Source organism: Heteronotia binoei, chromosome 12, assembly GCF_032191835.1.
Source record: "Heteronotia binoei isolate CCM8104 ecotype False Entrance Well chromosome 12, APGP_CSIRO_Hbin_v1, whole genome shotgun sequence".
NCBI classification, from domain to species: domain Eukaryota; kingdom Metazoa; phylum Chordata; class Lepidosauria; order Squamata; family Gekkonidae; genus Heteronotia; species Heteronotia binoei.
In genome coordinates, this window is record NC_083234.1 from 53,268,098 (window position 1) to 53,295,503 (window position 27,406).

At 45.8% G+C, this 27,406-nt stretch overlaps 1 protein-coding gene across 1 annotated transcript in view; it reads right to left on the reverse strand.

The window, feature by feature from the left end:
• Window positions 1–17,372, reverse strand: part of PTGS1 (prostaglandin-endoperoxide synthase 1) — a 30,113-nt gene extending 12,741 nt beyond the window's left edge. Inside the window, exons 1-2 of the mRNA XM_060250908.1 lie at window positions 17,289–17,372; window positions 1,094–1,210 (exon numbers count right to left, since the gene is read on the reverse strand). Coding sequence (XP_060106891.1) covers window positions 1,094–1,210; window positions 17,289–17,331 — 160 coding nt within the window. The 5' untranslated portion in view covers window positions 17,332–17,372. The remainder of the gene's footprint in view (window positions 1–1,093; window positions 1,211–17,288) is intronic.
• Window positions 17,373–27,406: the final 10,034 nt, after the last annotated feature.

The following is a 27,406-nucleotide window of genomic DNA, read 5'->3' on the forward strand; positions in this document are numbered from 1 at the left end:
ATGGGTGTGGCAGGGAGGATGTAGATAAAAGGACCAAACAGGAAAAAGTGAGGCGATGGAGGACAGTTAGTTGACAAGGGCAGGAAGCCTGTGAGCTGAGAAGGGAGCAAGGCCTGGTGTCTTAGCAATCTGAAGAAACTAGACTTTCCCAGGGATAAGGGAAACAGTGTTCATGGCTCAGAGGGTGGCAGTGTACACTACTCAAATATGTTGGAGACACAGGTATCTCAGGGCCCATCATTGCAGTACGAGTGCAGCGATCAGAGGTACCAACTAAAGAACAGGACCAACCTAGAGCCTTGACTGAGGCCAGGAGGGTGAGATGATTGGCATGTGTGCCTCCTAGCTGTAATGTGTCTAAGCATGGACGTTGCTTTTAAAAGTCCTTTATCCCTTAAGCCAGAAGCTCTGCTATTCCCCTGGTGCCTGATCTTCATTTGTGAAGCTGGAGGAAGATTAGGGTTGCCAATCCCCAGGTGGGGGCAGGGGATCCCCCGGTTTGGAGGCCCTCCCCCCACTTCAGGGTCGTCAGAAAGCAGGGGGGGGAGGGGAGGGAAATGTCTGCTGGGAACTCTGTTATTCCCTATGGAGATTTATTCCCATAGAAAATAATGGAGAATTGATCTGCGAGTATCTGGGGCTCTGTGGGGGGCTGTTTTTTGAGGTAGAGGCACCAAATTTTCAGTACAGCATCTAGTGCCTCTCCCCAAAATATCCCCCAAGTTTCAAAACGATTGGACCAGGGGGTCCAATTCTATGAGCCCCAAAAGAAGGTGCCCCTATCCTTCATTATTTCCTATGGAAGGACGGCATTGAAAAAGTGTGCTGTCCCTTTAAATGTGATGGCCAGAACTCCCTTTGGAGTTCAATTATGCTTGTCACACCCTTGATCTTGGCTCCACCCCTAATGTCTCCCGGCTCCACCCCCAAAGTCCCCAGATATTTCTTAAATTGGACTTGGCAACCCTAAGGAAGATAGAATACCCTGGTAGAGGAGAAGCTCCCTGAGGGCTTGATAGGGTTGCTAGCAAAGTATTTCCAATAGAGAATTTCCTGGCCCCTGGATTGTGAAATGAGCAGGGGAGATACTCACGCAAAGTGCAGTTCGTGCCAAAATAGCCGGTCCGGGTGCAGTCGCATTCATACCCTTCCATGCCAACCTGGACACATATGCCTTTATGTTGACATGGAAAATAGCAGCATGGATTCACTGTGGGGAAGGAGAGAAAAGGCATGACAGTCCCCTTCAGAGAAATTATTTCCCTCTTCTTAGAGAAGGACTGAAGGAGGTTGGGAATAGGGGAGTAGAGGAGGAGCCTGCTTGTCTCAGAAGAGAGGTATGAAGGGGAAAAGATTCATCCAAAGTTTACATTTATGTACCAAGTTGCAGGCTGTAGAAGTGTACCACTTGTAAAGTTCTCTACAAATGAAAAAAATCTTATTAATTTTTTCAAGCACAAGCACTTTAATGAGAATGGAATATAAGAAGCAACGTGGCTCTTTGGGAGTTTTGTGAACTGTACTGGGAGACAAGAAGCAGTGTGGCTTTTTATGAACTTTGTGAACTAGATATTTGCACTTGCAGACTAAATTTGGCACTATATTTTGAAATAATTGAGACTTTATGGATTTGCTTACAAATGTTTGTTGGACATTTTTTGCAATAATTGTATCTTAGTTATTTTTTCACGGTATATCTTCAGTGGTTACCCACCTGGAAATTGGCAACCTTAGCCAGCATTCCTGGTTGGGCCTTGTAGGGCTTGGTTCTTCTTGTAAAACAAGTACCCAAGGCTGTTATAGTTCTGTTCCAAATCTACTATGCAGTTGATACAGGATGGGGGAATTCTCCCCAGCACAAGCCCTTTTACACCCTCATAAAACTTGGAGCAGAGATAAGGCTTTGGAAAGCAGCCTGGGTTAAACAAACAAAGTCCAGATGAGGCATGTAGAGGGCATGGGGAGGGCACTGGACTCTAGAGAGCTGCCTGACTCCTGCCTCTCCCAGGTTTGCTCCAGGCTGCTACTGGGACTACATTCCTTCTCCAGATTCTCTGAAAACCGTGTTAGAAACACAGAATGGGTGGAACCATAAGGCCTTCATTTGAGCAGCAGCATGAAAGGTGATGCCCCCAGTAAAGAATAGAGGGCATTTGAGCACATGCAGACTGTCTGTATCTGGTGAATTCCAGCTTCTCAAGGCTCAAGGAGTAGGATTTCTTGGATGGAAGTTGCCTCTCCCGTTCCTATATCCAACTGATTGTTGGCCTAGGCTTTACCTTTGCTCTAGTCTTCCTCCATGTCATAATGTAGAGCAGGGGTGTCAAACATGCGGCCTGTGGGCCAAATCAGGCCCCCAAGCAACTGTTCCTGTCTGCTTCCTTCTCCCTCTCAGCTTGCTTTGCAAGGCTTGCTCAATCGCACAGGAGCAAAACCTCAATTTTCTCTATTGGTTGAGTCTCCTCCCCCTCCTGGTCCCTGGAGAGGGAGGGAAAGAGCCAGTGCTTCCTTTGCCCAGTTCCATGAATCCCATGGGAGAAATACAAAGAAAGCACCTTTAAGACCAACAAGTGCTAATATTTTTAGAATGTTTTATTTTAAGTTTAAAAAAAATATCTTTAGTCGTGTTTGTCTGTGTCCTTTAAAAAGTTTATATCTCTGCTACCTACACAGCCCAGCCCAACAAGGTCTCATTTATGTCAGATCCAGCCCTCATAACAAATAAGTTCAATACTCCTGATGTAGACGGTAGTTTACTTAAGTGTAGGTTTCCCTGCTCTGCTTTCTCTCTGTAAACTGCTATGTACATCAGTGGCGATTTATTGCTAATAGTGATGGTCCTGCTTCTCAAGTCTTAAGTCCCAGCACCTCTTGTCTTAGTCCCTACCTCCTCTGCAGTGAAGTTGGAAGATCCAGCTGCCCTCCTCATTTCCCAGAACAACCCCAAGTAATCCTGAGAAGAGTGTGGCAAAAGCAGTGAGCAGCTACTTTGGAGGTCTCTGCATGAGTTGCTGTCCTGGGATGGTCTCCTTCCAATATTAAGGCACGCTAAGACCAGTAATGTATGGTAGTAATGTATGGCTGTGAAAGTTGGACCATAAGGAAGGCTGAGCGCAGAAGAATAGATGCTTTTGAGCTGTGGTGCTGGAGAAGAATCCTGAGAGTCCCTTGGACTGCAAGAAGATCAAATCAGTCAGTCCTAAGAGAAATCAACCCAGACTGTTCACTGGAAGGTCAGATGCTGAAGTTAAAACTCAAATACTTTGGTCATCAAATGAGAAGGGAGCACTCACTGGAGAAGACCCTGATACTGGGAAAGAAAGAAGGCAAAAGAAGAAGGGGACGGCAAAAGATGAGATGGCTGGACAGCATTACTGATGTAACTAACTTGAATTTGAGCAGACTTTGGTAGAAGACAGAAAAGCCTGGCGTAACTTTGTCCATGGGGTTGCAAAGAGTCGGACTCGACTGTGTGACTGAACAAAGACCAGGGACTCATGCAGAAGTATAATGCATCTGTGTATCATCTGAAAATGGGTAACTCTTACTGTAAGGGTCAAAGCAACAGACAGTTGGGATTGATGAATGGATCCGCCAAGTATTTTTTTTTACCAGTTAACAGCTACAATGGAACCCCTAATTGCTCCCCCCCCCCCATATCCTACCCCCAGCACTCAATAGCCAGTAGTTAGTGTGTTGGACTAGGACCTAGGAGAACCTGTTCCACCATGGAAGCTTGCTGGCTGACTCTGATCTTAATGACCTCCTTCACAGGGTTATTGAAAGGATAAAATGGAGGCGAGGAGAACAATGTAAGCCATTTTGGGTCCTCAGTGAGTAGAAAGGCAGAGTATAAGTGAGGGAAATAAATAAAATACCCCCAACTGCTATTTGCCTCATAGGAGTAAACAAACAAGAAATACAAAAGCCATCTACATGTTTTCTCTAATGGAACAAGCAGCTGCCCCAGAGCCCTTGAGGCTGAGATAATGGCATGCGAGAGAGAAGGAAAAGGGTTCCTGCAAATTCTCCCTATGCTGTGTCCCCAGTCCAAGTTATTTACCATTAAAATTGTTAACAGATCTTCTAGCATCTCACCAAATAGTCTTTTTCTCATATAAGATGACTCAGGTCCCCAGTTTTAATTCAGGGGGAAACCACATGCTTCAACTATTGGGAAAACACTGGAATGGAGTTACCACAGGGTCCCACGCCTTTGGAAGGTTTAAGCAAATTATAGCCTTGGGACAACACAGGACTTGTTCTCCTCTGGGGAACCTAATGACCCTCAGTGTCAACCACCATACAGATAACAGTGATGTTGAAAAGTAGACAGAATCTCCTTACGGAAGGATATCTGGTGTCAGATTTCCCTTGCAAATAGGCCTGGCAGGATGGGTGGATCAAAAGTTCTTTGCAGAAAGCAGGTGAAGTAGAGGCTATTTGGGAGGAGTCATTTTCCCCTTTTAAATGGGGCAGGGAAATTTTCAAGTCTGGTCCAGGTGCCCTATAAAAAAGTCAAGGGCTGACTGACAGTGGTCTGATAAGCGTTTCTGTTGTAGCCAAGAACCACAATCCATTGCATGCCTGGGTGATCCTGATAACACCCAGTTTACACAAAGAGCAGTGATGTCTTACAAGCAGATTTGGACCTGTGTCCCTATGCAGCCTATCGGCTCCCAAGCTCTTGTGCTGAAGGAGAGATCCTGGAGCGGCCTGCGTGTGAACTCCTTAAGAACTGGCTGATGTTAGTCCATATTACTAAAAATAATACAGTGGGATGGAGATCCTCTTCTTCTGTCCTGTGCAAAATTTTATTAACTATACTTCCCGTTACCTTCCAATGCTTATGTTTTTTTTTATAAACCACAAAGTCTCCCAATGCTTCACAGTGCAATCCTATGCAGAGTTACTCCAGTCTAAGCTTCTCTGGAATCAGTAGGCTTAGACTGGAGAATAGACAATGTGCATATGATTGCTCTGTTACTGAGTTCCAAGTCCATGTCTTCTTTCTTGTCCCTTATAGCTGTTTTCCCTGCAAATGTTTGGACCTTCCGCTGGAGTTCCCAGCCACTATTCAACAGCCAGTCCTTGGATGGCAAGGCACATCCGATGATTGCTCCAGTTGCAAATGGGCCAGCATTCTCATTTACAACAAGGTTATGTTGGTTGGGAGGGGCACTGATTTATGGGCAGCCCCCTTACCATGTACTATTGCAGCAGCTGGAAAAGACCTGAGAGGGAGGTTGAGTAAGAAATCAGCTGGACAGATATGAAAGGAGACAAACATAGCTGTAGGCAGAAAAAAGCAGCATCTTCCAGGCCAACCCCAAAGACTGATATGTGGATGAATCAAAATTTTGAAATAGCTCAGATGAGTCCAGAAGAAGTGGAGAAAAAAAGCGAGCACTTGCAGAGCTGGAAATGTAGGTCTGAAGAACCAGTATGTCAATAGTCAGAATCACACCTGTACATGTCTGTTTGAATAAGCAAAGTCCAAATATAGAAACTCCTTCCCCTTACCTTAACCCCCACCACATCTCATCATTACCTAATGCACCTGGGGGTGGAGGGGGGGAGGGCACCAGCAAACATATTTAAATATTGGCATTCAGTCATATCCCATTTTTAAATGTATGTGGAATAAGCAGCAGTATTAATCTGACACTGTTATAAAGATCTGCTTGCAGAATCAGCTGTGGTTTAGCAAAGCTTATTTTAACTGGGATCCAGTACTTTAGATTCTGCAAGGCTTTATTTAACAGCTTGCAGATGAGGAGCTGTCTTGAAAAAGGGTTTTGCTGCGATCCAGCAAGCTCAGCACCCGACAACCCAACTGTAGCACTTATGGATATTACTGGATACTAGAACTAAGGCAAAAGTCAAAGGATCAGATTTTGGACTGAGAAAAAAGAGCCAAGGAGCCCAGTCTGGCAATGGTGATGCTCTTGATCAGCATGCTTCTTCATACAATGCATAATTTCCTTGTGGACTTCACCACAAGAGGCCAGGCATTAGCAGCTCTCATGGCTTTACATATTTTTTCCATAATGCTGTATGTAAATTAATTAGCTGTTGGTTGCATCTATCTTGGCCCAGTTTCTGAAGTATACTCATAGTATGTGCAAACCCTCAAAATGCAGAAAATTACATGATGCTAGGCAACCTGTTTTAATCAGCTGACAGCTTAAAAGCCCATGCTGGAGTAGATGAGGCATTCATCCTGCCTCCCATAGTAACTAAGCAAAACCATCAGGAAAGCCCACAAGCATGGAAATAACAGCCTTCCCCCCATTGTTTTCACCCTCTAGCCACATGGTAGCCTGCCTCTGAACATGGATGTTCCCTTCCAACTGGGAGCATGCACAGGTAGGAAAGGGTATGTCATCTGTGCTGAGCCCAGTTGACACAGACAGCCCGACTACCTTGCTCAGGAATCTGGAGGGAAGTTTCAGCACACAAAGATGGATGCTTGATTGGGATGACTTTGCCCATCCAGCTCCTCTGCTCCCTGGATTGACTGCCAGCTGCTCCTACTGCCAATCTGCTCACTGCTTCTCTACTTTCCTAGCTCCAGATTCCCAGTCTGCCTCAATGGACTATGGCTCTTCCAACTATTGATCCTAATTTGAACTCTTGAAGCCAGGGGTTTAATCCTAAATGCCTATCTGGACCAACTCTGGCTATAACTGGCTCTCCTTGAAGTATAGCCTGAAAAAGAGTTTTGTGCAACTCAAAAGCTTCCTTTCCAATGAAATCAATATCAGCATGACTTCCAAGATCTCACTGGTCTTGTAAGAACAAGCAATAGCCAGCTGGAACCCACAAGCAGGGCACGAAGGCAACAGCACTCTCTTATTGGGTCTCCCAAAGTGGGGACACATTCGGCCGGGTCTTCGGACTCTGCACTGGCTTCCAGTGATGTATCGAGTCCGGTACAAGGTGCTGGTTATTACCTTTAAAGCCCTATATGGCCTGGGACCTGCCTACCTGAGGGACCGTCTCTCCCCATACGTTCCCCAGAGAGCACTGAGGTCAGGAACACAAAATCTCCTCTCTATCCCCGGGCCAAAAGAAGCCCGCCTGAAAGTCACTCGAGATAGGGCTTTCTCCGTTATGGCCCCCACTTGGTGGAATCAGCTGCCGGAAGAGGTGAGGGCCCTGCGGGACTTGGCTCAATTCCGCAGGGCCTGTAAGACGACCCTCTTCCGGCTAGCCTACACCTAGCCGGGATGGAACCTGACGTAACTGGCCTGCCATCTGTTTATATAAAATGATATGTTATTGGTTTTAAGCTGCATTGTTTTTATGAATTGAAATGTATTGGTTTTAATGTTTAAATGTGAAGTATTTAATTGTTTATATTTAAATTGTTAAATTGTTATTGTTGGAAGCCGCCCTGAGCCACTCGTGGGAAGGGCAGGATACAAATCCCGAATAAATAAAAAATAAATAAATAAATTGTTTATCTGCACTGCTCTTGCATCTTTGACAAGCCACCTGCTGCCCTTCTGGACACCATTCCCCAATGTGGCACTCATCCTTATGTTTCAGGAAAGTGGGCAAGGCCCTTACCTAGTGGGGACTTTGACTAGTTGGTTCCCTCTTTGAAACCACTGCCACTGGAGAAACGGAAAAGTTGTGAGCCTCCCTGAGGCACAGACTTCATGTTAAGGATGGAAGTAAATGCAGCTCTTTTGGTTGATGGTAATTTCAAACATGGCCATCTGTGATCAGCAGAGTAAGTATCACTGGTCTAATCTTTTCATGCAATCATTTAGTCCAGCACCGTCAACTAGCTCTTACAGTCAAAATTTCTTAGTTCCCAAGGTATACTGCCTCTGAACATGGAGGTAGTACTGTACCCTGAAACTTCCTTTGCTTCACTTTCTTTTTATTTTTTTGGTATTTTTGTATTTATATATGCATGTGTGTGCGTGCGCAAATCTGGAAGTCATGGTGACCTCTGGTGACTAACACCTACTGGGGGCCTGGAAGATATTGAGAGAGGTGGCTGAATAAAGTCTGCCCCTGTCCTCCTGAGTGCTGGTATTCCAAGGAGGTCTCCCATCCAAATACTTGCCAGAGTCAAACCTGCTTAGCTTCTGAGATATGACAAGATCAGGATTGCCTGGGCTATTCAGGTTGGGCCCCCCACCTTTCGTTGTAAATATCCAGCCAGGTGATATGACTGCCGTCACAACCCAAAGACACTCTGCATCAGAGGTTTCCTTCAGTCCTGTTGAGTGTTTCTGATAGGAACCAGAATAACAAAAAAGAAAGAAAGAAAACTAGATATTGGAAAATTCCACCGTAGACCAAGCTGACAGCTGTTATTTTTGATGGGCACTGTGACAAAATCTACTATCACGCCACAGGCAGTTTTGACAGGTAGAGTTTTTGTTGCTTTGATTAATAGAAAATGCCACCAGTGGCTAAAATTTACAATTATTTTTGTTGCTATGTGCCTCCCACTCTGACTGCATCCAGATTTAAGCTCTCCAGTCAATGGGATGCTGGCAATGTCCCCAGCTGTGCAGCTGCTGTTGAGACTTGTTTTTTTGGCCAGCCTTAAGAGCTACAGCTGTGATTTGCAAGCTGGAATGTAAGTATGCAGAAGAATGAAGTGTTTATAGCAGAATGGGAAGAACAAAACACACACAGGAAACTAAATGCAATAAAGGACATGGATTCCAGTGGCTTTGAAGAGAAGGAGCATTTGGCAATTCAGATGAATTCTCACTTTTGAAGATAAAGTGGGTGTGGAAAAGAAAGGAAAGGTCCCCCTGTGCAAGCACCAGTCGTTTCTGACTCTGGGGTGACGTTGCTTTCATAACGTTTTCACAGCAAACTTTTTTATGGGGTGGTTTGCCATTGCCTTCCCCAGTCTTTTTTACACTTTGCCCCCCACAGCAAGCTGGGTACTCATTTTACTGACTTCAGAAGGATGGAAGGCTGAGTCAACCTTGGACCGGCTACCTGAATCCAGCTTCCGCTGGAATCGAACTCAGGTTGTGAGCAGAGAGTTCAGACCACAGTACTGCAGGGTGGGTGTGGCAAAGCACAAAATAATTAGGGCCTGAATATGAGGTACCTGATCTATGGCTGTCAGCTCAGCTGTAACCCCAAACAGATCCCCAAAGAATAAATTTTACCCAGCTGGGCAGCTTGGCAGACCCAGGTTTGTCCATTATTCTCTGTTCATTGCAGGACATGGCCAAGACTGGCCCATTACTGACAGAGTCAAATAAAAACCCAAACCAGGCAGGGTCCAACAGGGAGAGCTGACAGGAGGTAAATATTGGAAAACTGTCCACCTTAATTTTTATCTGCAAGCAGATCTGAGTAAGGGTCATTTTGTTTGAGAATCTTACTCCTTTTTTCATCCTCAGAAGGAATGTTACTGCTGTTACGCTGGTAAGAAAGAATCGCCTCCAGGCAAGAAAGTTTGTAAATTCAAAGACAGGTTGTTTCATATGTTGTTTTCCTTGCAGGCTTTTCAAGCATAGGCGGGAAGGTTAGCTAGTAAAAATATCCATGGGCTAACCAGTTCTGTTGGCTAATTTGGAAAGCTGCTGTATGCCTTGTATATCATTGTGAGTGCTTGCCAAAAGGTAAAATGCAAAATGGTAATGGTTTACAAACGTAGAACAAAAATCCTTTCTGTTCAATTGTAGCTATGATATCTCTCTCCAGAGTAGAAATGCCAGGTCTGTGTTGGAAAATACCTGGAGACTTTGGGGGTGGATCCAGGAGAGGGCAAGGTTTGGGGAGGAGAGGGGTCTCAGCATGGTACAATGCCATAGAGTTCATAATGCCATAGAGCTTCAAAGCAACCATTTTCTCCAGGGTCAGCTGATCTCTGCCAGCTGGAGATCAGTTGTAAAAGCGGGAGATTCCCCAGGGTCATTTTGAGGCTGACAACACTAGAGGCTGGCAACACTGCTTCAGAGTCCAGACCTTCCCAGACCAGAACAGTCCCTTCTCTGTGCCTGTAGCAATTAAGTCAGTGAATCATGCTGACTCCCTTCTTGGCAGGGAGAGAAACCTGGAAACCATTTTATTCCCTTGTGGCCCTATTTCTTTACTCCTGGCAGAGGTTCTTCCTAACTAGTGGCACATTGGAATGATAAAATAGCCCTGGAGTTAACTGAGCCAAGTGGCCCTTGAGATACTGCTAGTGGCCCTCCAGAGTAGCAGCCCACCAGACACTTTCCCAGTAAGTTAAAGGGCCAGTGTGGCCCCTGACCCTTACAGACCCCACAACCCTTTAGATAATGTTGCTATCTGGCAACCATAGGGTGCTTTTACATACACTAAATAATGCAGTTTCAATCCACTTCCAATGCACTTTCCTACTGGATTCTACTGTGTAAAATGGCAAAATCCACTTGCAAACAATAGCTGAAATGGATTGAAACTGCATTATTTACCATGTTACAGAACTAAAAGTAGTGCACAAAGGCACATTTATTCATTCATTTGGAAAATGTATGTGCCTCCTTTCCAGAGTCCTGCTTGATATAGCTAACATTAAAAATAAAAAATACAACATCAAGTACAACAATAATACAATTATAAACAATAATCTGAAGAAGTGTGCTTGCACACAAAAGCTTATACCCAAAATAAAATGCGCCACTAGACTCAAAACTTTTTTCCAACAATAATACCAGTGATAGAAGAATAAAAATCACCATAAAATATTGTGGACACAGCAAAAGAGCCATTTCAACAGAGATGATAAAGTAGCAAGCAGATGACTTTTAAAAGCATAGAGCTTCAAGTAAAAGCCTGGCTTCCATAGGACAGCAGGGAAAGTACCAGTCAAGACTTAAGGGGGAGTGCATTTGAAAGGTAAGGAGCTGCCACCAAGAAAGTCTTGTTACTAGATGGCAGTTTGGAGAATGCATTTAAAGTTAAAGTTGCTTTCTTTTCACCTCTCCCTCCCCCCTCTATTTTCCTGCCTGCCTGCCTGCCCTCAAACATCTGACATTCATTTCTTTCGGCTCTCAAACATCTGACATTTATTCTATGTGGCTCCTACATTAAGAAAGTTTGGCCACTCCTGCTGCAGTTCTATACAGGGGTGTTACAATATCGGCTGTTTTATTCTCAATCCTCTTGCCTCCCCCCCCCCCCCCACTGCTGCAGCACACTGGGTTTCATTGAACTATCCACTATGACACCAAGATCCTTTTCTCAGTGAGTTCAGACCCTATTAGCATATACTTGAAGTTGGGATTTTTTTTTGTCCCAAAGTGCAAAATAGATCACTATGGTCAATAGTATTAAAAGCTACAGAGAGGTCTAGGAAAATCAACAGTGGTGGACTCCATTTATCTCTCTCCCTCTTCAGATTTTTAATCAAGATGCCCATGGACACTTCTGTCCTAAACCCAGAACTGAAACTGGATTGAAATGTGTCTAAATAATCCATCTCATTCAAGACCATCTGAAGTTGTACAACCACCACTTATTCATGCACTTGGCCCAATGAAGAAGTGAGAGGTGACTCACAAAAACTCATATCCTGCTCTGCCCTGGATAGCCCAGGCAAGCAAGCTTGATCTCATCAGATCTCAAAAGCTAAGTAGGGTCAGTTCTGGCAAGTACTTGGATGGGAGACCCTGGAGGCAGGGCCAGAATTTATTCAGCCACCTCTCTGAATATCCTTCACACCCCCAATAGGTCGCTATGTCTTCCAGGAGTGCACATGCGCGCACACACAAATACAAAAATACCAGAAAAGAAAAGAAAGCTCATACCCTGCCACAAATTTTGTTAGTCTTTAAGGTGCTACTGGATTCTTGCTCTTTTCTACTGCTAAAAGGTAAAGGTAATCCCCTGTGCAAGCACCAGTCATTCTGGGGTGACGCTGCATCACAGCATTTTCATGGCAGACATTTTACGGAGTGGTTTACCATTGCCTTCCCCAATCATCTACACTTTACCCCCAGCTAGCTGGGTACTCATTTTACCAACCTCAGAAGGATGGAAGGCTGCGTCAACCTTGAGCCGGCTACTTGAACCCAGTTTCTGCTGGGATTGAATTCAAGTCATGAGCAGAGCTTGGACTGCAGTACTGCTGCAGACAGACAACATGGCTATCCATCTTGATCTGTCCAGGTGGGCAGCCGTACTGGTCTGAAGCCGTGCTGCTTTGTTCATCTTGATCTGTATTAGCCATTGAGAAGTAATTGTTTTTCTTCATTGTGTCCAGAAACCCCTTCCTTAGGACTGGTCTCACAAACTCTTCCTTCAAAGTAGCCAGGAGGACTGCACTGTCCCACAAGGGAGTATATATCACCTCCTAGTCCAACTTGACCAAGCTGTCATGGCTAGATATTTTGAGCTACCAAGAACAAGCACTGAGTCAAAATATGGTGGACCACATGCTTATAAGCAGCTTGTCCACTTTATCAGACCTTACCAACTGATAGTCACCCAAGCAACTACGCCCAGTCTGTGCTCTGACAGCATCCTGAGATTGAACAGAACTAACCACAGCATCCAAGTTGTGGCGGATGTGAGTGATTTTATCCACAAAATACTTTGCAAATGAGTCACAACCAGCTTGTACATTTTTCAGGTTTATAGAAATAAGTCCCCTCACAACTGAGAAAAGCTCACTTGGACAGCATTATGTGAATGCAGTGGTGGCAAAGAAGTGGGCCCACATGTCAGCCAGGTCCACAGATCAATGAGAGCTTTAACAGGTGTGCCAACCTTGTTGACTAGTAAATTTCCAAGAGCTACCAGGAAACCTTTCAGACTCACCAATCTCCTGATGTGGACCATCCTGTGGTGCCCTGACCCTTGCAGAGGTTCCAGATGTCTGTGTCTAGACCTCACCAGATAATGGTGGGTCCATGTCAAGAGCAGAGTGGTAGAGTCCTTCATGACCAAATGATACATTTTGCCCTCAAAGAAAACCATATCAAGTATAGACCTTGCTACATGTGTAAGGACCTAGAATGTTCCAGCACAACCCTTTGATTGCCATGGCAGCCACAAAATTGTGTGCCATTCCCATCACAGCAGCCTCAGCAGGGACACTAAGTCCCTAAGTACCACATATTTTGGGTTCCTCAGTACCAATTTTTAGCCTGTGGCTGTCAGCTCAAGCACATAAACCAGCAATATGGATACTGGCCCTCACACTTGTGCTCCCCAAAGGGTCAAATATCTTTGGTGCCACCATTTCACAGAGTACAGCATCAGCATGCTTAGAAGGAAACTGCTGGCAGCTGCTAGGCAGCCCCTGGATGAAGCTTTTCCTTTCCCACTCTTCTCCTAGACCTCTGTAGCCTTGGCCACTGCTATTACTACAGATCTTCCACAGGAGCAGAAAATAAGTGTTGGGGAGCCTTTGATGGCGGTCCAGCCTCAATGCAGAAATCATGCCTTCCCACTCCTGGACATGGGCCACTACTGAACTCCGTGTTCCTAGCCAGTCATTTCCTCTGCAGGCCAAATGCAGACTCAATGGTGCTGCCCTCTTCCCCGAGGCCCATGCTGCAGCCTTGTCCTTGCAAGGATCAACAGCTGGACAGCAGAGATGGGGTGAACGGAGGTGACAGGACCCACTAATTGGGACCCAGCCAGGCAACAGTAAAGAGGGAAAGATCTTCCTGCTTCCTCCAGGAGATAGAAGAGGTTTCAAGAGAAAGTGCCAGAAGCACAATCTCAGACCCTCTCCTTTTACCAATCCAGTGCTGGCTAATGATGGTTCCTGAATTCCATTGCAAAGTCATCTGATGTCCCTGGGAGACTTTGCACAATGCTAAGATAAGAACTCTTTTTCATCTCTACTATGGTGTCACTTGTAATTCCTCCTTGGGGTGCATTTGCCCCTGCAAGAGCTCTCAAATAGAGAAGTGTTTTTCCCTGGCAGTTAACAGCAGTAAAGTACTTTAACTTGCACAGTGCCCCAACTCTTCCATCATTTTGTTCCCCACAACTGAGACAGTCCAGACATACGTGCTGTACTGCTGATGCTCTCAAACTTCCTGTTTGAGAGCCCATTGGCAGTGCAGACAGCATAGAACTAAAGTACTCTTCTAGTGATGTGAATGCAGAAGTGACTTATCGTAGGGGGAAACTACTGCCAGTTGAGGGCTTTCGTGTACCTATTTCCTAGGAAGGGGGAAAGCACTGCATTTTGAAAAGCTTAACGCATACTCCATTGGGTAGTGTCTTTTCACTCAGTTTGCAAATCCAAACTCTACTCTTGTGCAAACACTCTTGCTGCCACTTTGTTCTCAACTCGGGCATAGCAAAGCTGCACAAAGTCCTACAGTAGGGCAAGGAGTCCCTTTCAGATCTCAGCATTCAACAGGGCTTAATCCTGGCTGAGTGCTGGGCTGCTGAGCCTGTATGCCTGATTTGTGTACAGAGGACATGACACTGTTTACTCTGCTGAGTGAGCATATCAAAACCATCTGGACCCGGAAAAGTTTAATTCAAGCTTTCCAGAAAAGGAGAGCACTAACACTCTCCTTTCAAACTTTAAAAAAAAGAAGTGAAGTAGCCCAGGTCAGTGGTTTTAGGGAGCATTAGCATTGACCGGTGATTGCCTAAAGTGTTCCAAATTTCTGCATATTTGTCTCTGGCAACGAATAAGACTGTGTGGGGAAATGAGAGGTGGCTTTTCACAGCCATGCCATCTGGGATCTTGTTTGGGGATGGGAGACCAGGGACCTTAGGCTGGCCATGGCGGGGGCGGGGAAGCTTTGCTTTTTAACATTTTACTCCCAGTTCTTGGAAGGCTGCGAGACAATAAGCAAAGCTTATTAATAAATTGTTAGCAAATGGAAGAGTCATCTTATCTGGATCCACCAAACCCAGCCCTGCTGGTGCCCAGCTTCCCACCCCCCCCCAGAAGCTAGTTTCATCCGCTTGGAAGAAAAGGAAAGAAACCCTGCGGTGTGTGGCAGTTTTCAAACTATCAATCAAATTCCACCCGCCCCCCCAATCTCTCTCTCCGTTTCATCCAAGTAGTTCAGGGTAGGGTACATGCAGGTGTTTTTTTTAGCAGGAATGCACAGGAACGCAGTTCTGGCTGGCTTGGTGCCACGGGGTGTGGCATAATATGCAAATGAGTTCCTCCTGGGTTTTTCCCTACAAAAAGCCCTGTACAAAACAATGGTGGCATCAGAGGTGTGGCCTAATATGCAAATATCCTGCTGGGCTTTTTCTACCAAAAAACCCTTATCCCCACCCCTTCTCACAATAACCCTGCCAGGAAGGTAAGACTGAGGGATAGCAATCGATCCCTGGGTTGGACAGCCAAGAGCCAATAAATTTCCCCCCAGGAATTACTGCAGTGTTGTAGGGACCCCCACTTTGTGAATGGCTTTCTTGGCCTAAAGGTACAGTTGCTGCAGTTCATGACTGGTGAGGTTCTCAGGCAGCTGTGCCAGTCATGCTGGGTGTTCTGTCTCCTGGTGTTAAATCTCATCACCTGAATTTCTGGTCAATTTCACCTTTCAAATGCAGTTTTCTTTACCCCAGAACTGAACTTCTTAGTTCAAAGCAAAACCTTTTGCAACACAGCTCAGCTCCCTTTGCTGCTGCCATTGCTTTGCAACCTCATTCTTACTTTGCAAAAAGCTCCACTTCTCTGCCAAGCCAGTTAAGACTTTAGGGTTAGGCCAAGGAAGCTTCCACCTCTTTCCCTGAGACTGTTGGCAGATTTGACATTTCCCTTCCCTCTAAGGTTTTATGTAAAGCACCCGTGCATGGCCAGTACTCCAGCCAAGCCACAAAGCAATAGATTGCCAGTGCAGCACAGGAGTTCAGCTCATTCCAGCCTTCAGTGGCATGGGAGCTAACGAACACTGTTTTTTGGCTCAGACCTGGCACGGGAAGAGGCAACGAGTGATTTGGCTTGTGGGGGGGGGGCACAATATCTCAAACTGTCCCTGCTTCTACAGCAAGAGATTACCATCCACCAAAGAGGGACGTGGACAGTCAAAGAACTGGCCACCTAGCCTGGCAAACAATTCAGGCAGTCTTGTGCCCCAGCAGCTACCCTGTTTCTATTGTAAGACAAAGAAAACCTTATTTTGGAAAACAGTAGGTGTTAGGATCCAAAGCTTCATGGTATCTCAAAAGAACGTAAGAAAAGCCATGTTGGATCAGGCCAATGGCCCATCCAGTCCAATGCTCTGTGTCACACAGTGGCAAAAAAACCCAGGTGCTATCAGGAGGTCCACCAGTGGGGCCAGGACACTAGAAGCCCTCCCAAGCATCAAGAATACAGAGTACCAGACAGAGAGGTTCATCAATACACTGTGGCTAATAGCCACAGATGGACCTCTGCTCCATATGTTTATCCAATCCCCTCTTTAAACTGTCTATGCTTATAGCCGCCACTACCTCCTCTCCTCCACCACTTCTCTCTCCTGCTAGCATCAGCTTAGGCGGGGGGGGGGCACTGCCTGGCAGTGGGACACCAAGACTGCACTTGCTCAAATGCCCCTCTGCTCTAGCTAGTGAGCCTACCTGCAGGTGGAAGAAAGATGTATGTATGCGTAAGATCATAAGAGCCCTGCTGGTTCAAACCAGTGGTCCATCTCGTCCAGCTTCTTGTTGTACACAGGAATGGAAATCTTTGTGTACTTTTTCCATTGTGCATTTACACTCAAGCCAAATCCTTCAAGAATACAGATGTGCACCATCTGCTGCCAGCCCTGGGGATAGGGTGGGCCATGGCTTCACAGGCTGTCTCTTTGACGCAGGAGCCCCAAATGCCATGCTGTTGTGGAAATGCCGGCCTCCATACTCACATGGAGGGTGCCACCCCTGCATTTGTATCCAAGAGTTGTGAAAGCTAGCTATGGCAACGGAGAGGAACTCTGCACATGCTCAGAAACCCAGTCTCAAATGTACAGCAGCTGAGCTCCAAAACCAGAAGGAGCTCTGGCTCCAATTAAGCTCATAGCCCCAAGTCTACAAGAGTTGCTTGGCTAGATCACCTGACCTAATAGCTGTTTCCAGCACACCCCCTGAACACGCCACAAGCTGCTCTTCCCTTGGTCCTCCCTTCTGTGGAAACACACCCAACTTTTCTGCCCCCCCCCTCCTCAGAAATGATAAACTTTTACCCAAAGTTCGCCAGACTTCTATGCTTCTTTGCCAGCGCACGAACATCACAGCTCTCCCCACCCCCTGCTCTGGGGGATATTTTGCCCCCTCCATAACGTCCACATAAAGTGGGAACAGAAGGGGTCAGGCCTCCCGTATACAGAAGGGCAGTAGGGTGAAGAAGGGGGATCTCCTACCTGTGCTGGGAACTCCGGGGCTCACACTTAGACTCAGGAGCATCACCAAAGGGAGGGCGCAGCACAGCCCTGCGAGGCAGAAAAGAGAGGCGGTTAGTGGTGGTGGTGGTGGTGGGGGGGGTCTTTTCAGGGGAGGGGCCTGAGGGAGAGTGGGGCGCCTGGCCAGTACTTACAGCACATAGCAGGAGAGAGAGAGAAGCCGTCCAGGCGCTGCTGCCTCCGTCTTGCACCGCGAATTCCACAAGGCAGCTGTGCCCTTCCTGACGTCGCCTCAAAAGGCAGCCCCCGGCTCGGCCTCCTCCCTTCCCCAGATGCTGCTCCACCCCCTTCCTCTGCAGGCACAGCGGCAATAACTTCTGGATTAGGAGGGGGCACATAGGTCAGGTGGGGCAGTGGGGCCTGCTTAGCCTGCAAAAGGCCAACCAAGGCATTTGTTTTGCTGCCCCTGCCGCAGGCAAGGCGAAGATGGGGGCACAGTGGGTTCCTCCGTCCACCCACCCGCAGAAGATACGAAGAGGTTTGATGAATTCTTGGGCCCAGCGGTGTAGGGCCGCACGAGTTGCACAGAGCTCTTTAGGATCCTGCCCAATGAATAGCTCTGTGAACCTCCAGATGATGGCTGGCAGACTTCTTTGGAAGAAGGGAGGGAGAGACGTCCATCAACCCTTTGCCTTGCAGGCCAAAATCTGCAGGGAAGTCACCTTGCCAAAGACGCACAACAGCTGCACTCCAGCCTCCCTTCCAGACACTGGCTAGCAGCCAAGTAGGAGGTGGGGCAAGTTCCATCATTCATTGTTCCCTATTCAAGGTAATGGGGGGGGGGACCTAAATTTAGGCTGCAAGGCAGCTGCGGAGGGTCAGAAGCATCCCTCCCCTGCCCCCCCCCCCCCATGAAATTCATAAGCATCCTTTGCACTACGGGTCTTGCAGCCCTATAGATTTCAGGGAGATAACAAAATCCCAAGCCTAATGCTTGTGCTTGATTCTCAGCTCTTTATTTAACCCGGGGGGGGGGAGCGGGGGAGGAGCATACTGCCATGAGGGAGGGGAAGGCAAGAGATTGTAAATCACTCTAAGTGAAGGGCAGGGTATAAATCCAATCTCTTCTTCCTTCTCTGCTTTGCATGTGAAGGTCCCACATTCAATTCCCAGCATCTCCAGTATTAGGTAGTAGGTGATGTGAAAAACTTCTCTACCTTAGACCCTGGAGAAGCTGCTGCCAGTCTGAGTAGGCAATACTGATCTTGCTGGACCGATAGCCTGATTCAATACAAGGCAGTTTCACGAGTGCATAAAGTTCCCTGGATGACCTGCCATGAAGCTTGTTGGATAGTCTGAAGCCAGTGAGTCATTTTTGCTCAACCTAACCTACCTCATAGGGTTGTTGTGAGGATATAATGGGAAAGGACCCATGTATGCTGTCCCAGGCTTCTTTGAGGAAAGGCAGAGTAAGAATGTACAACAGAGTGTATCTGAAAAGCCTCCTCTTTGGTCTTTTCTGTTGTGCCATCTGTTGCTTTGTCTTATTCCCACAAAACCCTCCTCCTAGAAAGTCCTGCATTTTGCATTTAACATGGAAGGGACACACAAGGAAAACCTATGCCTTTGCCAAGCATTAGTCTCATTCACAACCTCCCCCCCCCCCAAAAAAAACCCCCCAAACAAACAACCCCATTCTGTAAGTAGGTAGCAGCAGGGTGGGTGCCTTCTCCAGCAGCCTTCCTTTATGCAGTCTCCATACCCTCTTTACCCCACTCCAGGGATCTGGAAATACTGCCTCCTCCTTATTTACTCGGCACTGAATTCCAAGATTCCAAGCCTGGGATGTTCCTTTAATCACAACAATGAATGTGATTGTTAAAAAAAACCCCTTCAGAGATGCTTCTAATAAGGCTGGAAAAATAAGTGCCTGGCTTTATTTCCCAGCCCTGTTTTAAATTCCACAATGAAATTAAAACAACCTTTTAAAAGCATGCATGAATAATTCCGTATGAAAGTAATACATGCTTTCCCTAGAGACATGGAATGCCACAACATATGTATACATGTAAATGCTCAGGTTGACTCATTTGCTTAATCTTTTCTCACTTTCACTATGGAGAGAGGCATAATTGACTTGTGGAACTCATTGCCACAGGGAGTATCCAGTGCCTCTCCCCAAAATACCCTCCAAATGTAATGATGTCCATTGGAACAAGTTGCTTCAAAGGGGGCTTAGACAAATTCAGAGGAGAGGAGAGGTCCATCCATTAGCCATGATGGTTAGGTTGGGATCTCCATGTTCCGAGGTAGTACATCTCTGAATTCCAGGTTCTAGACAGGGACTCTAGGGTTGCCAAGTCCAATTCAAGAAATATCTGGGGACTTTGGGGGTGGAGCCAGGAGACTTTGGGGGTGGAGCCAAGATCAAGGCTGTGACAAGCATAATTGAACTCCAAAGGGAGTTCTGGCCATCACATTTAAAGGGACGGCACACCTTTTCAATTCCTTCCTTCTATAGGAAATAATGGATAGGGGCACCTTCTTTTGGGGCTCACAGAATTGGACCCCCTGGTACAATCTTTTTGAAACTTGGGGGGTATTTTGGGGAGAGGCACTAGATGCTATATGGAAAATTTGGTGCCTCTACCCCCAAAAACAGCCCCCCCCAGAGCCCCAGATACCCGCAGATCAATTCTCCATGATTTTCTATGGGAATAAATCTCCGTAGGGAATAATAGAGTTCCCAGAAGACATTTCCCTCCCTCCCCCCCCCCCCGCTTTCTGATGACCCTGAAGCGGGGGGAGGGCCTCCAAACTGGGGGATCCCCTGCCCCCACCTGGGGATTGGCAACCCTAACAGGGAGCAACAAAAGAGGGAGGCCCTAGCATCTGTGCCCTTGTTTGTGAATTTTCCATGGCTTCTGGTTGGCCACTGTGGAGAACAGAGAGGTGGACAAGATGGACCTTTGGTCTGATCCAGCAGGGTTCCCATGTTTGTACAAGGGGATCTGCTAGAGAGTGCAGTCCCTTGCACTGGGCTCTGGCCCATGGAAATCCCACTTGAGCTTATCGTACCTGGCTTTTGAGAAGAGTTGCTGATTGAATTGAAAACATCCAAGAGTCTTGTAGCCTCTTAATAACTTCTTGTTGGGGTTTGATTTTACCTAGGCTCTTGCCTATTTATTCTTGTTTCATCCTCTAGATGTTACAAGCATCTTGGTTGAATCTTTCAAGTTTTTCTAATAGTCTTGAAGACTAGAAACTTGGTGGTTTGTTTTACAAAATAATAACAAAGCTCCTGGATTCAGCATCAGATGCTAGTTTCTGAACTCAGTATGACTTTGGAACTGAAGAATATACATGGGTCTTGTCGTCAAGGCTGTTGCCCCCATAGTTTCTGTTGTGCTTACAGTAGCAGCTAGTGCATAAAACTCAGTAGCTTTGTTTCCTTATGGAATAGACCACTGCTGGGATAAGCAACACGATAGCCAGATAAATTTGGAGAAAGAAGTCTGGGGAGGAGATGATATATTGATACCCAAAACCATCTCTCCAGATGCCTGAATGCCCTCCCCCCACCCCCACCCCAAAAATGGAATTTAATAGGGACTTGGGAATGTAAAATATTTTTCCAGACCAGTTGTTTTACTTTGTGCCATTAAAGCAGAGTAAAATCTGTTTTGACAAAAAATATTGTCTCAAAACACATAAGGCTGGAATTCCAAAGTCTTATTGGTGTGGGTTCTTTCAATCGCTAACGGAAAAAAAATCCTAGTACTTTTTAACGATCAACTAATGATGAAAATGTTGGAAGTGAGCTTTTGATTGCCACCGAATTGTTCCTCAGGTAGGCAGTTCACAGAATAAAAATGCACTAACTCCCCAATGAAAACAAGAGGAAAAAGTAACATTTCTGCACATGGGTGTGGTGTCCCCCTAATTGTGTGTGAACAATTTCCTGAATAACTAGGATGAAAACAAGGTTCTGATATGTCCAGGGAGGAGGTGTCCATCTCTGTACTGCTTCTAAAGCTATTGGAAGCAATCTGGAATGCTGTTCTCTTAGTTTAGGCAACAAGGTTTCATTGGCTCTGCATGAATCAACATAAGAATTGCTCTGCTGGATCCAGCCATCTAGACTAGTATTCAGGCTGCTCATAGCAGCAAGCCTGATGCTTCTGAGAGAGACGCTCATGAGCAGAACGTGAATGTGATGGCCTTCCTCTACTTAAATTGTTGTTTTAATTGATGGTTTTAATGTAATTGTATATTTAATTGAGGAATAACTGTTATATAATTGGGGTGTTTTATTATTGTACTATTGTAATGCCGTATTTTATGTTATGTAAGCCCCCTGAGCCTGCTTCGGCGGGGAGGGTGGGATATAAATTAAAAATTATTATTATTATTATTAGTCCCAAGGATCCAGGGGCAGACTGCCTCCGTATGTGAAGGTTCAATACAGTTCTCTATTCTCACCAATAATCCTCCACAAACTTGTGTGCATGTTTTAGCTTTCCAAAGCCATCTAAGCAAATATGCCGTTTGTTCTGGTGTGACATGACTCCGATCTCACTATGTAAATCATGATAATTGCAGGGCCTGAGGGAAGAAGGAAGGAAGGAAAATGAGGCAGAAATGAATTATATTCCAGTTAACAACCTACACACTCCTTGTCTTGGCTCTTGGCCCTTTTTATTTCTGGAATAAAGTCTGGAGATGAGCTATAATTCCAGGGGATCCTAGGGTTGCCAGTCCCCAGGTGGGGGCTGGGGATTCCCCGGTTTGGAGACCCTCCCCCTGCTTCAGGGTCATCAGAAAAAGGGGGGGGGAGGAAATGTCTGCTGGGCACTCCATTATCCCCTATGGAGACAAATTGATCTGCAGGTATCTGGGGCTCGGAGGGGGGGGGCTGTTTTTTGAGATATAGGCACCAGATTTGCAGCATAGCATCCAATGCCACTCCTCAAAACACCCTCCAAGTTTCAAAAGGATTGGACCAGGTGGTCCAATTCTATGAGCCCCCAAAGAAGATGCCTCTATCCTTCATTGTTTTCAATGGAGGGAAGGCTTTTAAAAGATGTGCGGTTCCTTTAAATGTGATGGCCAGAACTCCCTTTAGAGTTCAATTATGCTTCTCACAACCTTGCCCTTGGCTCCACCCCCAAAGTCTCCTGGCTCCACCCCCAAAGTCCTCACCCAGATATTTCTTGAACTGGACTTGGCAACCCTAGGGGATCCTGTCTCCCCTGGAGGCTGGCATCCCCAGCTGGCATTCCTTTCTCTCACCATGCTGCAGGATTGCCTGTGGGTCCCATACATTTCTCTCCTCTCCCATTCTTAAGAACACCCCCAAATCTACCATTCCACCTTGTCTCGTGGGCAAGTGAGGCGCTAAAGTAAAATGGAGGAAGAGAGGAGATATCAAGTCCTCCGCCCCAGAAGTGGGGCTCCTTAGAGGCCAAACAAATTACCCCTAGGTGGGCCAGCAATCAAAGCTTTATATGTAGCAAAGGCAATAAAATGCCAGAGGGTCTGTATGCACAACACAAACTAGCAGGGTTCTTCCTTGCTGTGCTGGTTTTATGAATCCTTCTTCCCCAGGGCTTTTTTCCTAGGGGAATGCGGCAAAATGGAGTTCTAGAAACAAAATCATTTTTAAAATGTTTATAAGTGGGTTTCCTTCTTGAGAGTTCTGGTACCTCTTTTTCCAGAAAGAAAGCCCTGTTCTTCCCCATCATCCTTCAAGGAAATAACGGCACTGCTTATCTGCTTTGAAACAAATGTGCCAGGAAAACCAATCCTCTTGGGGGATTAAGAGAGAAACATGGCAGGCTGCGCTGCGGTGGGCAGTTGGGGGAAAGGATGCCAGGTTGGTTTGAGCTCTGTTGTCTCCGCCCACCTACCAAATAAATATTCTTTTTCTGCCTTGTAAAATCTTCTGTAGAAGTTACGGCATTGAGATAAATGTGGGCTGTGGCTCAGGAAGGCTTCTGTCACAACAAATTATTTAGTCTTAAAGGGGCCACAATACTCTGTTATTTGGACTGTGGAAGACATCCATCCCCCCACCCCCATCTGTAGAAATAGGAAACTATCTGTAGCGGCAGCAAACTGAAGTTGGAATTGGCAGCCAGCAAGCTTTTGGGTTCAGCAGATCTTTGCATTGGAGTAGAGCAGGAAACAAAACAGCCTGCAGCTCAGTTCTTTAAAAACAACAACTTTAAGCCTTTAGGTGGGGCCTGGGGATCTCCCAGAATTAAAATTAATCTCAAGACTACAAAAGATCAGTTCCCCTGGAAAAAACTGCTGCTTCAGAAGGTGGGCTCTATGGCATTATGGGCAGCTGGGCCCCTCCTCTCCTCTTCAGGGCTGGCCCTGCCACTAGGCAAACTAGACGATTGCCTAGGGCATCAGCCTTCTGGGGGCACTGAACTGGGCACCCCATGTGACTTGGTGACGTAATCAGTACAGGAGGAGGGTGCCAGACAGTCTAGGGCAAGCCCTGCCCCTCTCCTCTGCCCTCTCTACCCCATCCCAAACCCTGCTCTACCCCCAAATCTCCAGGAATGTCCCAACCCAGAGTTGGCAAATTTAGGCATCTTTATGGTTTACACTTGATTTTCTCAGTTCCCATGCTGTGGTTTATTGTAGATGAAAGCAAGGAGTATGAGGAGATTTAAAGACTAGTTTGGTCAGCCTTCTCTGATGTTAATTAATCTTTTATCTGCAAAGTCGGAAGCTGTTAAAATCACCTTTTCCTTTTGCTGTATATGAAAAATTAGGAATAGTTTGGATTAATTATTCCAATAAGGCTAGCTGATTTAGTTGAGAAGCTCCTAAAATCAATATATCTTCCTTCTGTGAAATATGGAGGGGAGAAATCTAATTTAGCATCACTTGTACTGGGTGTGAGTTCTATTTCCTATGAGCCAGTTTTGACTGAAAAGCCAAATAAAATATAATTGATCAATGAATTATTACTGAAGGAAGTGATAGTTATCTGTTTATTCTGTCTGAGGCAGGTCAAAGGGTTCTTCATAAATGCTTTCCTGCTTTTGTATCTTCCCAAATTTTGTGCTTTTGTCAGTCTCGTGCATCTCATTCTTTATGAACACCTAGAGTTGCCAGCTCTGGGTTGGGAAATATCTGGAGATTTTGGGGGTGGAGCCTGAGGAGGCTGAGGTTTGGGGAGGGGAGGGACTTCTGTAGGGTTTAGAGTTCACCTTCCCAAGTGGCCATTTTCTCCAGGTGAACTGACCTCACCTGGAGATCAGTTGTAATAATGGGAGATCTCCAGTCACCAACTGGAGGTTGACCACAATACCTGATCCCCTCATCTGATGAAGTGTGCTTAGACAACACATGAAAGCTTACATTCTGAATAAAACTTGGTTGGTCTTAAAGGTGCAACTTGACTCCTGCTTTGTTCAACTGCTTCAGACCAACACGGCTACCCACTTGGATTTATCTTATGAACTCCTGTCTGGTTTTGTATGAGTCCTGCTTTCAGGTGATATCAATAACTGCAAGGCTTTGAAGGAAGGAGAAAGGCAGGAAGTTATTTGGACCAGCCAGATATTTTTGAATGGAGTTGGTGACTCACAAGTCTGTTTGAGGAAACTATTCTTCATTGTAGATAAAATGAAGTCCTGACCTGTGCTCTTTTGCTTTGTAAGTAGCTCCTAACTATCTAACACTATATAGGAGCTGGGAGTTTCACAGGTCACAAAAGTGAAAAGAGACAAAACTATTTTTCCCCAGAATCTGAAGCTGGCTTAAAACATTTGGTGACAAGCAAAGACAGTTTAATTTTCCAAAGTCGCTTGCTAAATTCTACTCCTTTCTTTGCTTTCCGTTTATTTTCTTTTTTTTTTCTTTACTACTGGTTTGAACTAAAACATGGTTTCAACCACAGCTGGGTCTTTTAATAACCTTGTTACTGTTCTATTGTTTTTCTCTGTGGTGCTGTTTTTAAAAATTCTGTTTAATGGTATTGTTTTAATGGCTGTCAAAAGCCACCTTGTAACTATTTTTTATTGAGAGCGTGAGACAAAAGGATTTGAAATTAAATCCAAATGGTTGCGTCTCACTGACTTATATTGGGGCATGATCTATAGGAAAATTCTTGGGCATGTGGCCTGTTGAGCAAGAGGGGAAAGTGTAGAGGAAATATCCTGCTCAGTACATAACAAGGAAATATCTGAGTGGCAAGCAAGGAGAGGAAGACAAGCCTGTGTGCTTGAAGCTGGCATCCTTTATCCCTGAGTCATCATGGGGAAGCTTTGGGAAGAAGATACAAAGAGAATGAAAGAGTCTGAATTCCTGTCTATTTGAAAGGCATCGAGAAACTTCTGCTTACTTGGGCTTTTTTTGTAGCAGGAATTCCTTTGCATATTGAGCCAAACCCCTCTGATGTAGCCAATCCTCCAAGAGCTTACAGAGCTCTTATTGCAGGGTCTACTGTAAGCTTTTGGAGGATTGGCTACATCAGGGGTGTATGGCCCAATATGTAATTCCTGCTACAAAAAAGCCCTGTTTAAATCTAAGGCGATTAAACTGAAGTACTGTACTTTAATCACTTCATGAGTAGACAAGACTCACTGAGAAAGGCAATAATGCTTGGGAATGTGGAAGGCAGTAGGAAAAGGTGACCCAATATGAGATGGATTGACTCCATCAAGGAACACACAGCCTTCGGTTTGCAAGACCTGCACAAAGCTGTTAATGACAGGACGTTCTGGAGGTAAAATCATAGAATCACAGAGTTGGAAGGGGCTATTTAGACCATCTAGTCCAACCTCCTGCTCAATGCAGGATCAGCCGAAAGCATCCCTGACTAATGTACAGAATCATAATTCATACGGCTGTCATAAGGCAGAAGTGACTTGAGGGCACATAAGACACACGTAGGGCATCCACAATGCTTATGGAGAGGGGTTGGCACTCTGCATTGAAGACCTTTCTTTCCAAGCAGAAAGCTTCCAGTTCAAACTAATTAGAAGAAGACTCTCTGGTGTTGGGAATGTCCCCCCTTGTGCCTGAAAGCTATTGGCAATACTAAACTGGGTAGGCCAATAGCCTGGGTGGGCTAGGAAAATGGGCCAGAAGCAAGCTGAGCTGTCCCTGGGAACCCATGTAATAGGGTCACTTAGTTCAGGCCCAGGTAGTGGTGCCAAGCCAATGATGGGAGTTGGTTCTCCTGCCCTGCTGCCGACTGGTAAGCCGATTCCAACTAAAATTAGTATTGGCAGCTGCTTTGCATCACATATTGTATCTTATCAGCTGGCTTAATCTCTAATGAACAAGGCTCTTATGAGCCCAAAGGATTGAAAGTACGCCTTCACAGTTTTATTTCTATTGGGCTATGAGTGAGGGTAACTTGACTCTTCTACAAAAGCCCCACTCCCTGCCCCTGTTCAGAACGATGGTGGTGGAAAGATTAGAGGAACACACCATTTCTGGTTTTATCTGGGACCTTTGGTTCAGGGTGGCTAAAGCACAACATGCTTTGCATGCCACTAGCTGGAGCTAAAGGTTATGTTCTGGGTTCCGTCAAGCGTTGGCTTAGATGGAAGTGGCATTGGGGGAATGTGATGGAGGTGGCAACTGAACCTTTGCTGGCAAGGTGCAGGATGGTGTGATGTGTATGTGTGTGTGGGAGGGTGTTGTGTAAAATTCCCTCCATCTCATTTGAAGCATTACCAAACAACTCTGAAGATTTGTATAAAATACTGACCAAAATGTATTTGTTTTCCAATAATGATGGAATAGGTAATTTATGAGGCAATGAGGAAGGGGCTGTAACATAAGCAGAAGTTCATTGGTCTCAGCCCTCTTTCCTCCCCTGGCTGATATGTGGAGGCATGACACAGAGTGGATGTCAGCTTTCCCTCATCTTGCAGTAGGGGAGTCAAGCTGGAATCCATTTGTCAAGCTATGAGTTTATAAACCCCCCCAGTAAATTTACATTTCTTTTCTGCATGTGAGACCCTGAATTTGAAAGAACACAAATTTCTGTCTTTTGCTTAGGAGGGGGAAGGCATGCTGCTAACCAGTCCCAGCAATCCAGCATTTCTCAGTGAGCAACCGTCATTGCTATAGACAAGAAAACGTAAGCAAGGCTTCAAAAATAG